The sequence below is a fragment of the Mya arenaria genome, chromosome 7 (assembly GCF_026914265.1).
Source record: "Mya arenaria isolate MELC-2E11 chromosome 7, ASM2691426v1".
Taxonomy (NCBI): Eukaryota; Metazoa; Mollusca; class Bivalvia; order Myida; family Myidae; genus Mya; species Mya arenaria.
Window position 1 is genome coordinate 38909580 of NC_069128.1, and position 13566 is coordinate 38923145.

General features: G+C 35.3%; 1 protein-coding gene across 1 annotated transcript; it reads left to right on the forward strand.

Annotated features, from left to right (window-relative positions):
- The first annotated feature begins 227 nt into the window (after nt 1–227).
- Nucleotides 228–3157, forward strand: LOC128241129 (titin-like). Its single transcript, XM_052958103.1, has 6 exons — nt 228–327; nt 655–821; nt 1368–1533; nt 1699–1836; nt 2138–2329; nt 2677–3157. The coding sequence occupies exons 1-6, from the start codon at nt 228–230 to the stop codon at nt 2769–2771; spliced, it is 858 nt and encodes a 285-aa protein (XP_052814063.1). The 3' UTR covers nt 2772–3157.
- The last annotated feature ends 10409 nt before the right edge of the window (nt 3158–13566 follow it).

Below are 13566 nucleotides of genomic sequence, written 5' to 3' on the forward strand. Positions count from 1 at the left end.
TTTTGCCGTTTATATTCTCTGAATAAATATATTCAAATGGGCACAATGTAAAGTAAGGCCAAACAAATTAATTTGATTTTAATGAATTTATGAAGAATCATTTGACTTTAATGATCAAAACAAAACGCACGTAATTTGTGTACAGATAAACAGTATTTTGACTCGAAATTTAGGACCATGAAGCTATTAGTTATAAAGGATATTATTTGGTATCGGAAATAAAAAAAATGATTCCAGAGACCTTCCCAGAGGACGCAGGAAAATACATGTGCAAGGCAACCAGCATGGCCGGATCTGCATCTAGCTCCGCCGAGCTCATTGTCCGAGGTAAGGATTTTGTTGGTTGTGTTGCATACTGTTTTTAAGGTTTTGTTACTCCTGAATTTTAAAAGCAAATCTTCTGGAAACATGAATGTAATTCAAAGCATGAATATAAACTTAATGTTGTCATATTGATGCTGCTGTGTTGTTCCATAAAGTTTAGTAATTTCTGTCCTCAATGTATTCTCATTAAATGTGTTCTTAAGATCAAGGTTGATTTTTCTCAAGTAAAATTAGCTGACTTTGAATGCCTGTGGCACTAAAACGCTTAAGACTTAATTTAATATTCAACAGTGACTAAAGTAAACAATTATGTAATGTTTCTATTTATAGCCTCAGTGATCCCACCCAGCTTCACAGAGAGGCTGTATGACATCTCTATCCGAGAGGGTGAACCTGTCAAGTTGATTGTAAGAGTGGCAGGTCAGCCTGCCCCTGAGGTCACATGGTACAGAGAAGGCCAACAACTGGTCAGCTCTCCAGACTTTGAGATTGTACAGGTTCGTATTTTCAAAGAGTATGATTGGCATGTATAAAGAAAATAACACTAGATAAAGAAAAAAATATGGAAAACACTAGATAAGCTGCTTGTCTTTCAAAAGTGATAAGTAAAATCATTCAACTTTAGATTGTTATGAGGTGTTTTAACATTATACTTGAAAATCAGTGTCTTAAAATGTCATGTCACACTACCTATCTTCTTGTGTTTAGTGGGATAAGGGTATCCAGCTGTACAAATGGCCAATCAAAGCATTTCAGCATGAGGGTTTGTTGACTATTTGAAATACCAAGGCATATATAACATAGTTATCATATGGATATCTCATTGTTAGATTCAAGTTAGAATTGGAATTTCTGTTTTAAACCATCTTGAGAGACATGCATTCTTAACTTCATGGGCCTATTGGAAATAAAGAAAACTGGATGATCAATCAAATATGATCAATATTTGTGAAAAACAGTTCAGCTGATAACAAAATTGTGTTATTGTCTGAAATAGCTTTTAAATTTGGCATTAACGTTCAACATATCTGACCTCCCACCAGGATGGTAAACCCATGGAAGACAACCCGCAGATGAAGTTCATCCACGAAGACGACAACTATACACTACTCATATACGAGGTGCGAGCCGAGGATGCTGGAAAATACGCCTGCGTTGCCATTAACAACGTCGGCAAGGCTACGTGTACCGCCAGTCTTAATGTTCAAAGTAAGTATTAGAGATTATTTTTAGGGAAACTTTTCCCATTTATGACTTGTGTTATTAATGATTTTAAATTTTGACCGTATGTGTTTAGTTGAAATTAAGCCAGTTTGTGTTCAACTGTGAACTCCCAAATTCTTCATATATATTACAATACATGTATACTTTTAGTTCCAGTACAATCCCCAGAGACTGTACAACCATTGGAGGAGGCCCTCCGTGCTCCTGAGTGCACCCAGCCACCCCAGAACCTCGTCATTGATGAGGGAGAACCCGTGACCTTCACCTGCAAAATAACTGGATCACCGGGTAGGGCAGAATAAAAAGTTTATGTCGGATAATAGTGACAAATAAAAAACATGATACTTATCATGTTCTTTCTTCAAAAAAAGGATTGTATTTCAAACCATCTTTAACTAACAGTTTTAATGTAATAAAGCTATAAATCAATAAGTATTACAATATTAGCACAGTTTAAAGCCTCAATATTTTACAACCATGTATTATCATTCTAGAGAATATAACCAAGCACTAGTACAAGCAGCAGCATGATGATTATGATGAAAACGTGATTACTTGAAAATTAAAATTTTATTCTTATTTGTATTAGCTCCAACAGTGACCTGGTACCGTAATAACCAGATTGTCAAGCCATCCAAGTACTTCCACATGGAGTCGACACCTGACGGAGTACACATCCTATCTATTCTGGAGGCTTTCCCAGAGGACACAGGCATCTATAAATGTGTGGCAAGAAACAAGGCAGGGGAGACCACTGTCACTTGTCAGCTCAAGGTCTATGGTAAGTACAGGGCTCTTGTGATAATTCTGGCCCCTTGTGAGAGTTTTTGGCCCTTGTGAAAGTTCTTGGCCCTGGTGAAAGTTACTGGTCTTTGTTAGAGTATGTGCCTTTGTCAGTCTCAGATCTAGTACAGTGCCTTTATTGGTTGGTAGGGCCTTAGCTACATTGCATGACCGCTGTGAAAGTACAGTGAATTCCATTCAAATCTCTCCCAGAACTATATAACAAATTGCTGTGAATATTGTTTTTTAGGGATAATGCTAGTTGTCATGCACTTTTTTCATTGAATTGAATGCGAAATTGCATTTTGAAACATTTTGAGTCATTATTATAAACACTTCTTCCAGGCTTGGAGAGTGAGCATGAACATGTGACGCCCACACAACTGGAGCAGCCGCCCCAGATTGTACGCCCAATAACCAACACTAGTAATGGAAAGTAGTTCCGTCAAACCGATAGCATTTTTATCGCTGAAATGATTATTATGATATCTCTGGCTGAATGTCCCAATATGGATTGTAACGTTCACATACATGTTTATTGTTTTCATTTGCGTCATGAATTTGCAAATGTCCTGTGTGCAAACAATACAGGGGGAACAACTCATAAATAATTCCACTTCAACGAATAGTGTATCGTAGGACTGGTTTTCTGACATATTTTGTGCATGGTATTGCTCTGGGTGTTTCTTTCGGTGTTGCTCCAGATACCTCTCTAGATATTGTAAACAATAATACTCAGCATGATGTTCCCAATAACTATTAAATGCTTGAACATCGGTTGGAGCAATTTTTCAATGTTTTTTCTTCATATCCACTTAGCTGACCAGGTATGTTTGATGGGACCAATCACCTCTGACACCAATGCTGTTTGCAAAATGTGTTTCAAATATAGCTTCTGCTATGAGATCCTGTGGTTCAGACATTCTTTCTTGCTTCTTTTGTTAGTCGCTGTTTGATATACTGCTTTTGTTAAAACAGATATTTTATGTTGAAATTCCACATGAAATAAATATATATATCAACTCTGTATGTCCTACACCGAGCTATCAACATTGACAAAGTCTTAACTTCCTGATGTTTTTAGTGAACAAAATTTATCACGTACGCCCCCAAAATAGTGATCGGTGTCCTTTATACATGAATTTGTTCATATGACAAGAATATCATCATGTGGATGGTCCAAATTGAAAAAAAAAGATAAAACTGTTTCAGCAATAGATACAGTGCAAGTTTTCTTCAAAAGTAAGAAGCCGTTTCGCTAGGACGAACACCAATTTTGTCCGAGGCCAATCACTTACAGACAAGTAGGGTATGTTGTTAGTGAAATGTCTCTTAAATATTTCTTCTGTTATGAGGAGCGTCTTGGTGAAGCTGTTTTGGGGTCCTGTGCTGTAGCCATTCTTCCTTACAGTCTGTTGAGTTAGTGAGTCTGTGTTGATATTGCTATATTGATGTAGGTACTCTTTTTGTTAAAACAGTTATTTGGTTTTAATTCCACTTGAAATAAAATGATTTTAACTCTCTATGTTTTAAACTGACTGTTCTACTTGCTACTTGATTGCATCTCGATGAAACTTGTACAGTATCTAGATATCTATTAGAGCTCGGTTCCTTTCGAAAACCAGCAATATCCGCCCATGAATGCCTAAATTATGGGCCATGAAAGTTTTAAAGAAATGCTAACTATTTTTAGCCAGGTCTGCATGAGCAAATTCTATTTTTAGCCAAGTTTACATGTACATGTAAATTCAAGTCTAGAGTTAAGGGAAACAATTTGCAAGTCTAGGATTTTGAGAGACAATTTGCTTTTTGCTTCTGCAGTTTATTTTGTGAATTACTCTGCCTTGTTCTTGTTGAAAGCCCAAAGGCCATTTTGTAGCTTTAAGTTTTGTAGTTTGCGCATTCATCTTAACAAAATTGGTTGTGAATGTTTAAGTTATGCACCTGGTGTCATTACTGGCCACACCCAGGGTTCAAAGGTTTGGTAAAAATAAATCTGTAAAGGTTTGAAAATCTTTTTGTGTGTTCGTGCATCCATCTCAGCACAATTGATTGTGAATGTTTGTTAAAATTGATCAATGTTGTCCTAGGATGCCCTTGACTTTGACCTTTTGACCAACTTTTTTAACTTTTAAAACTACAGAAGTTTTTACTATGAGTACAGTTTTGAAAGCATTTTTTTTTGTCAGATGACTTTTACTTGGCACATATTAAAATAGTTGCAACTAAGCTGCTTACAATGCTTTCTGGGCTCAGATGTTGAACGTGCTACGTTTTCAGGTAACCCAAACACAAAACATAAACTATATGTCTGTTGCCTTTTACCCATATATACATGCTCTGGATTGATATGACCACAAAAGCCATGCCAGTAGAGCATAGGCCCTTTTGGGCCTCTTGTTGTTTTTATACATCAGTCAAGTGTTGGTTTCCTAGTAGGCCATTAACATTTTTCACATAAGGTTTTAAAATATAAAGTCTATATTATTGTTCCTGAGATGTGAATTTACATTGTTGATAATTTTAGTGAGTCTGATATCATTTAATTACTTTAAGTTTTGTTTTATTGTATTAAAAGTATTGAATTGTTGGTTGTCAATTTTTCGACACTCAGCAAGAATGATTCAAACTGACAGGCTAAAGAAACATTATAGCTTCTGCCAATGGAATAAACACATGACTTGAATATTGAATAGATTCTATGAAACATGAACACATCATAGTATTCCAGCCCATTTAATATGAAACTGTCATTATTTCTCGAATATTGATATTTGTATTCAGCTTTAGACATTTTAAATACCTTATTTAAGGGTTTTAATACTCACAGAAATTCATTTCATGGTGGGGCAAAACACTGCGCAAAACTTTTCTGTTTGTCTGAGTGAGTTTGATCCAGTCTAGTACAAGTTCTGTCCAAAGCAATCTCCACAAATCACCTGCAGTATTTTGTTCCTTGAATGTTTTTCTTTATACATGCTCATATGACAATGCTTATATCATGGGAATTGTCCAAAATAGATGCTTCACTATAAATGAGGTTCTGAGGTGATAAAAGCTTATTCATGACTTTCAACTAATTAAACTTATTGTAATAATATCTGTCCATTTGATGACCAAAGTACTCTGTGTTCATGTTGTGAGTTCAACAGACATGTTAAGTTGTAAGGTACATTTTCTTAGTGTCATATTTTCTTCATTTTGCTATATGTTTTCGCAAATTGAGCTTCAGCCAATATTGAAGTTGAAATTTAAGATTGCAGATGAATTGAATAATTAACCGAGACTTACCTTCATAGATGGGAAGGTGAAGGTTGATTATAATTTCATCGACTGCAAACTCCTTAAGTGCTCACACAGAGATACGGTCGCAGCTACTGCAGCCAGAACTTATAGATACATTTTGGCTCGTCGAAATTTGAAAGTTTACAAGGGTGGGTTGGGTAGGGTGTGTGAGCACTTCACCTTCCCATCTACGAAGGTAAGTCTCGGTTAATTATTCAATTTCATCTCCTGTAATTTCCTGAATGTGCCCCACAGAGACTTTAGAGGTAATTTCAAGTTTCGACTTAAAAACACATGAAATATACTTCGAAAATTTAATGTGTTATAATGTCACACGTAATTGATATATTTACACAAGCAATGCATCAATACAATGAATGTAAATTGGCATATATTTATCAGTGTTTCTATACAACAAAAAGAGTAAATCAACTGTCAACCAACAAGTTTGATAGGACTGCATCCTGAACAGTCTTTTGACTCAGAATTTCCTTATCATAAAATTTTGCAAATGTGTGCGCATTTGTCCATCCTGCAAGTTTGATTATGGTGCCAAGATCCACTCCTGCCCTTTTAGCGGTAGAAGTGGAAGCTGCCCTAGTGCTATGATGCCCATACTTATTTTCCAAGCCGGATTTGATTATTATCGTCTTAACCCAACGGCTAATGGTATCACGAGACACGCCTTTGTGGGGTTTTTGTGTGCTGATGATCAGCTTGTCTCCCATACGAAGGCCGGCTGTACGACTTAGGTACTTGTCCAATAACATTACGATGCATAAAGTTTCTGATTGATATTTTGCTAATTTAATGGTCTGTAATTGATTTCCTGGTTTTGTAGTTTTTAAAACTGCTGAATTTTTTGAAGGTGTAATTGTTACGTAACTTTTGTGTGGAGAAAATATTATATCGGACACCTTGAGCAAATGCAAAGTTTGACATCGTTGTGCTGAAACCAACAAATATAACATGGACAATTTTTGTGAAAGTGCCAACACTGAGCCATTATCCATTTGTCTTAAATATATCAAGACTGTGTTAACATCCCATGTACTTTTATATTTTGGTTGTGTCGGCCTTTTGCGAAAACAACCTTTCATGAATCGTCCAATTAGGCCATTCTCATGTATGTCAATATTAGCACACACTTTGAAAAAGGTACTGACAGCCGAACGTACTGTGTTAAGTGTGCTATAGCTTTGCCCTTGGTCAAATAATTCTGATAAAAACTTTAAAATATTGTTTATATTGGGATCAAGGGGATCTTTGTATTCCTCATAGTAATATATCCATTTCTTAATATGTCGGTCGTATTGTAATTTTGTTGAAGATTGCCAGGAGTCGACGATGATTTGTTGAGCCCGGTCCGGTATGCCTCTGGACCGGACGGCTGTCCTGATATGGGAAAAACTGCCAGACGCATTTTGCGCAGTGGATGTTGTGCCTTGGGTTTGTGTGGCAATCCTGAAATCAATCAGTTTATATTTTGTCAATAGAACATGTAATATTTAAACTTAGAATATACCTAACTTGGTAATATCACATGATAACATTGACTAGCCAATCACACATAAGAATGAATTTTTCTAGGTATTAGTAATATTTTTTAATGGAAAAATACAAAAAAAAACTGAAAAATAAATTAATTGTAAACTATGTGGTACTTTAGTTAGTTAGTTTTTATGCATTGTACACGTTGATACCAAGTTTATGCCAGTTTTCGACAATTTACTTTTTTTCCACTCTTTCATCATACGGTGTATAGCCCCTTTAATACACCTTTGTTATGCGCCCCTTCGAAAAAGAGGGGTATATTGTTTTGCACAGGCATGTCGGTATGTCGGTCAGTCGGTCGGTCCGTCGGTAGACCAAAGCTTGTCCGAGTGATAACTCAACAATTCGTGGACGTATGGTCATCAAACTTGACATGAAGGTTGGGCCTGACCAGTAGATGACCCCTATTGATTTTAGGGATCATCGGGTCAAAGGTCAAGGTCACAGTGACCTTTAATGGTAAAATAATTTTAAAGCTTGTCCGAGTGATAACTCAACAATGCCTAGACCTATGGTCATCAAACTTGATATAGAAGTTGGGCCTGACCATTAGATGACTCCTATTGTTTTTGGGGGTCATCGGGCCAAAGGTCAAGGTCACAGTGACCTTGAATGGTAAAAGGATGTCCGATTGATAACTCGACAATGCCTGCACCCTTGGCCCTCATTCTTGACTTGGAGGTTGGGCCTGACCAGTAGCTGACACCTTTTGTTTTTGGGGCTCATCGGGTCAAAAGTCAAGGTCATAGTGACATTGAATGGTAAAAGGTTGTCCGAGTGATAACTCAACAATGCCTGCACCTATGGCCCTCATAATTGACTTGGAGGTTGGGCCTGACCAGTAGATGAACCCTATTGTTTTTGGGGGTCATCGGGCCAAAGGTCAAGGTCACAGTAACCTTGAATGGTAAAAGGTTTTCCGTGTCATTACTCGACAATGCCTGCACCTATGGCCCTCAAACTTGACTTGGAGGTTGGGCCTGACCAGTAGATGAGACCTATTGTTTTTAGGGGTCATCGGGCCAAAGGTCAAGGTCACAGTGACCTTGAATGGTAAAAGGTTGTCTGAGTGATAACTCGACAATGCCTGCACCCACGGCCATCAAACTTGAATTGGAGGTTGGGCCTGACCATTAGATGGCCCCTATTGATTTTGAACGATAAAAGGTTGCCCGAGTGATAACTCAACAATGCCTGCGCTCATGGCCCTTATTGATTTAAGGGGTCAGAGGTCAAGATCACAGTAACCTTGAAAGCAAACTCGACAATTCCTGGACCTATGGTCATCAAACTTGACATGAAGGTTGGGCCTGACCAGATGACCCCTCTTGACTTTGGGGGTCATCAGGCCAAGGTCAAGGTCACAGTAACCTTTAACGCAAAAAAAGTTAACAAATTTTCTCCCAGTGATATCTCAATACTGTCTGAATCTATGAACATCAAACTTGACATGTAAGTTGGGCCTGACCAGGAGATGACCCTTATTGATTTTAGGAGTCATTGGGTCAAAGGTCAGGTTCACAGTGACCTTGAATGCGAAAATGTTTCAAGTGATAATTGGACAATGCCTGCACCCATAGCCCTCAAACTTGACTTGGAGGTTGTGTCTGACCTGTAGATGACCCCTTATGATTTAAGGGGTCATTGGATCAATGGTCAAGGTTACAGTGACCTTGAACAAAAAATGCTTGTCTGTTAGATAACTTGTCAATGCCTGCACCCATGGCCCTCAAACTTAACATTTAGATTGGTGACCAGCTGATGACTACTATGGATTTTGAGGTCTTAGAGTCAAAGGTCTTGGTCATAACACACTCTATCCTCAAACTTTGAATGGTCATAATCTTAAAACTGCCTCAACGGCATACAATGTTAGCGACAAATCAGCTGTCATTTCGGTCCAGGCATATTTCATTCAATTGTCCATATAATCCTGACAACATGGCGCGCAGGGGGGGGGGGGGGGGGGGCATAATGTTTGACAAACATCTCTTGTTTATACTGTAAAACCTTTTCGAAATTTCTCAAAGGACTGAAATGTTTTGACATATTATCCAACATACTTATAACGTATTACAAACAGACGATTCAAATAATAAAACATATAAAAATAAAAACTGGGACACTCAGGTTGAAAAAGGTTTTTCTGATATTTGGCGAACTGAAAGTATCGATAATCAAACATTTGAGGTAATCAAAACGAGAATGATAGACAAATATATTGCCAAAGCTGGTACGCAGATATCAATAATTCACCTAGATTAAGAACATACGCCTTATTAAAACATGCTTTCATTAGAGAAAAATATTTAGAAACAATCCATGAAAACAAATTTCGATATGCTCTTGCATGATTTAGAACTTCTGCCCATAGACTTGGAATCGAGACGGGCAGATATACTAACACACCCGTAAATGACAGAATATGTGTATCATGCAATCTGAATCAGGTAGAATCTCAATTTCATTTTCTACTTGTGTGCCCAAGATAAAGGGAATTAAGAAACAATTTGTTTAAGCCTTATTTTTGCCACTGGCCAACGTTAAATAAATTTGAATCCATGTTAAGTTGTAACACAAAGAAACACATATAGACTAGCAAAATATATTTACTTTGTTAACCAGCTAAGGGAGATTTTACATAACTAGGCTTGTATTTCCTTTTATACCTGAATTGCTGTTATTTAATGTAGTGATACTAACAAAGTTAGCTATATTTCTATTTTTATAACAACACTCAAACAATTATAGGATGTTATATCATTCATGTTAAATTGCTCTAAAAAATTGTATTTCTGAACTTTCTCCATTCATTGTATTGTATGTTATATGCTATGAACATTGTATAATGTTTTACGCAATGAACTTATCATATCGTATCGTATCGTATATTATGTTAATTTCTGATTTAAATATTTTGTTTTCAAGTTAAGCTATTTGGTCTTTGTTTGAGACTTATATGCTGCCAAAATGGAATGCTTAACTTTCAAATACATTTAAACACTATGCACTCCGATTTCATCTGATACTTTAGATGTTATCAACTTACACCATTCTTGATTTTTTTTGAATATGTGCAGTTGAAATGTTTTATGACAGAATGACATTTCTTGAAAGACAGATATCTTTTTTACTTACCTTAAATTACTGAAATATAATATCCCTGACTGAATAAGAGTTTTATTAAATACAGAAATTGATATCTTGCATTAGTATTTTAGCTTCTTCATTGTCAAATGTTCTTTTCAAGACAAGCTATTTGCATTTTATTAAATAATACAATGTTCTGATCGAATTACCATAGGAATGCGTCCAAAGAATACCCCCAGGTGCAAATTTGCCCACGTCGCATTAAAACATATCATATGGATATCTGATATTATTGTTTTATAATGCACTTTATAATACGCATTTCAAAATCAAGTTCAAATTCGATGTTATATCATTCATGTTAAATTGCTCCAGAAAATTGTATTTCTGAACTTTCTCCATTCATTGTATTGTATGTTATATGCTATGAACATTGTATAATGTTTTACGCAATGAATTTATCGTATCGTATCGTATCGTATATTATGTTAATTTCTGATTTAAATATTTTGTTTTCAAGTTAAGCTATTTGGTCTTTGTTTGAGACTTATATGCTGCCAAAATGGAATGCTAAACTTTCAAATACATTTAAACACTATGCACTCCTATTTCAGCTGATACTTTAGATGTTATCAACTTACACCATTCTTGATTCTTTTGAATATGGGCAGTTGAAATGTTTTATGACAGAATGACGTTTCTTGAAAGACAGATATCTTTTTTACTTACCTTAAATTACTGAAATATAATATCCTTGAGTGAATAAGAGTTTTATTAAATACAGAAATTGATATCTTGCATTAGTATTTTAGCTTATTCATTGTCAAATGTTCTTTTCAAGACAAGCTATTTGCATTTTATTAAATAATACAATGTTCTGATCGAATTACCATAAGAATGCATCCAAAGAATACCCCCAGGTGCAAATTTGCCCACGTCGCATTAAAACATTTCATATGGATATCTGATATTACTGTTTTATAATGCACTTTATAATAGGCATTTCAAAATCAGGTTCAAATTCATTTGAATATCAAAATGCAAATATGACCAATATCGACAGGGCTATTACTTATTTTTTTCATTTTATTTGAAAAAGTCATAACATTAATAAAATCACTAAACATTTTTAATTATATTTCATCTCTTTTTCAATATTAAAAGTCAAGCTAACCCTAAAATATCCCTACTTAAGCGCGTCCAGTGTTTAACAAGCTTTATATAAAAAACATACATGCCATATTTTCTGGAGACCATTCAGGGAGATTCGTTCAGAAAGGCTGAACATTCAGAGGGATTTGATAGTATTCAGGGTGATTATTTTAGCAGGTCTAAGTTGCCAAAATTTCAAATTATTTTTAGACGCAAGTACAAAAAAATGTATTCACATAAATTTTGCTATAAAAACCTCTAACTTTTTTATTATACAGAATTAATTTTTGTCATGATTTATCATATTCTTATGATACACTGTCATATCATATTTTAATACAGTAAATTAAATTTACCTTCCTCCAAAGTCTTTTAAAAAATTCTGCTTAATACTATAAGCTATGATGACGTTCAGACAAATAGAATGGAATGAATTTTATTAATTTCTTCCTATTCCAAAATAGTAATATTTCATTGCCTTTAATCATTACTTCAAATTAATTGATCACTTGTTGTTAAGGTTTCCTTTTGGCAAATATCAAACTTGCTTAAACAGTCATTTCACCCTTGCGGAGTTATTTCTTTACATTCAGTTTCACTCACATACTGTGGTTTCACTTTGTCATTATTGCCTGATGTAAAATCTCAAAAAAAAAAAATAAAAAAAAATGTGGTTACAGTTAAGCCGTATTATTATCAAACAAGCACCAGCCGGTTTTTACAAATGTCAAACCAGAGCTCATTCAACCACATTTTGGCTACCATCTACCAAAATCTGCCATATGGCCACCAAAGACTGACTACTCAAGTCCACTGTGTGTCCAAAAACCATTTGCCAGTTCATACTGTGCAAAACTTACAATAAAGGAGTACCAAATAAACAATTGTTTTGCCAAACTTGAGACCATTAAGTAGTGTTGGGAATCGGACAGAAAAATTACAATCGATAATTGGTTTATGAAACCGATCAATGATCGATTATTAATCAATTTAATTATTATTTAATTATCTTTGGTAATTTAAGGCATGCACATACAGTATATGCACCAGTTTTAAGCACCAATGTTCCCATGCAATATTGTTTGTACATTTCTTTGTATAAATTGCATTATTTATTCAAAACGCAACTGTCCTTTAGTGTTTACAAGTTACTATTACATAACATGAGGCAGAACAACAGGCGCTGATTTTTGTCCTACATTTAGTAGTGTATATATGTGTACAATAATAACAAAGAAAGATATCAATTTGTTTTGTGTTTCCAAATTTCACTATCAATTGTTGCGGACGTAGGCCTTTCCAATCAATTGTCGCCGACGTATGCCTTTACGATCAATTGTCGCCGACGTAGGCCTTTCCGATCAATTGTCGATTATTATTGATCATCGGCACAACACTAACAATAAGTGTAAAGAAATCCTATATAGGTTCTCAAGTCAATTCTTGTTGTCATTCAAACATTGAATAATTGACCAAGAAAGGGTCTGTATTTCATCAATTAGTAGAACATGGTTGTATGGTCCAATGGAGTACTTTGACCACCTCTGTTAAGTGACCAGGCCAGGTCGAGCTCCCATGCCTGTCGTGTTAATTATATATTCTTAAAGAGTGTTCAAGTCTCTTAAAGCAATCAAGGCTCTTTTGGTTCCCCTATAAGCACTCTTTTGAGAAGTCAAAATAAACCAACTTTCAAATGATCTATTTATATATTTTTACAATCATGAACACACATGCATTAAAAGGGTAAAAAAAATAAATATATTGGGTATCATCAAATGACAAAAAATATAATGTGAAGTTCTATAAATACAACAAATCATGACCAAAAAAGACTGCCAATACCCAATTACAGTTTGCCAGAAACATATCCAACACCAGATGATTCATGTGCATCATCACTTCACTTCTTATTTCTCTTTATAAGGCAGAGGAACGAGTTACACGCAAGAAAAAAGACAGTGAAATATTGGAAGGGCTGGAAGAAAGAAGAGCTGAACCAGATTTTCTAGACATGATTTATAGACTAACACAAACTGACATTGGCCATGAGGTTTATAAAAATTACATTATGTCATTTTGATAATCTGGTGATTTAATGTACTTTTTGTTATATGAAATGGTATTACCTGCTATACTAGTGATAAAATGTACTAT

Excerpts from the sequence above, each read along its gene's own strand:
- LOC128241129 (XM_052958103.1), top strand. The coding sequence starts at position 228 with ATGATTCCAGAGACCTTCCCAGAGGACGCAGGAAAATACATGTGCAAG. Across the intron at positions 1,534-1,698 it reads CGCCAGTCTTAATGTTCAAA|TTCCAGTACAATCCCCAGAG; the intron begins GTAAGTATTAGA and ends GTATACTTTTAG. Across the intron at positions 1,837-2,137 it reads CAAAATAACTGGATCACCGG|CTCCAACAGTGACCTGGTAC; the intron begins GTAGGGCAGAAT and ends TATTTGTATTAG.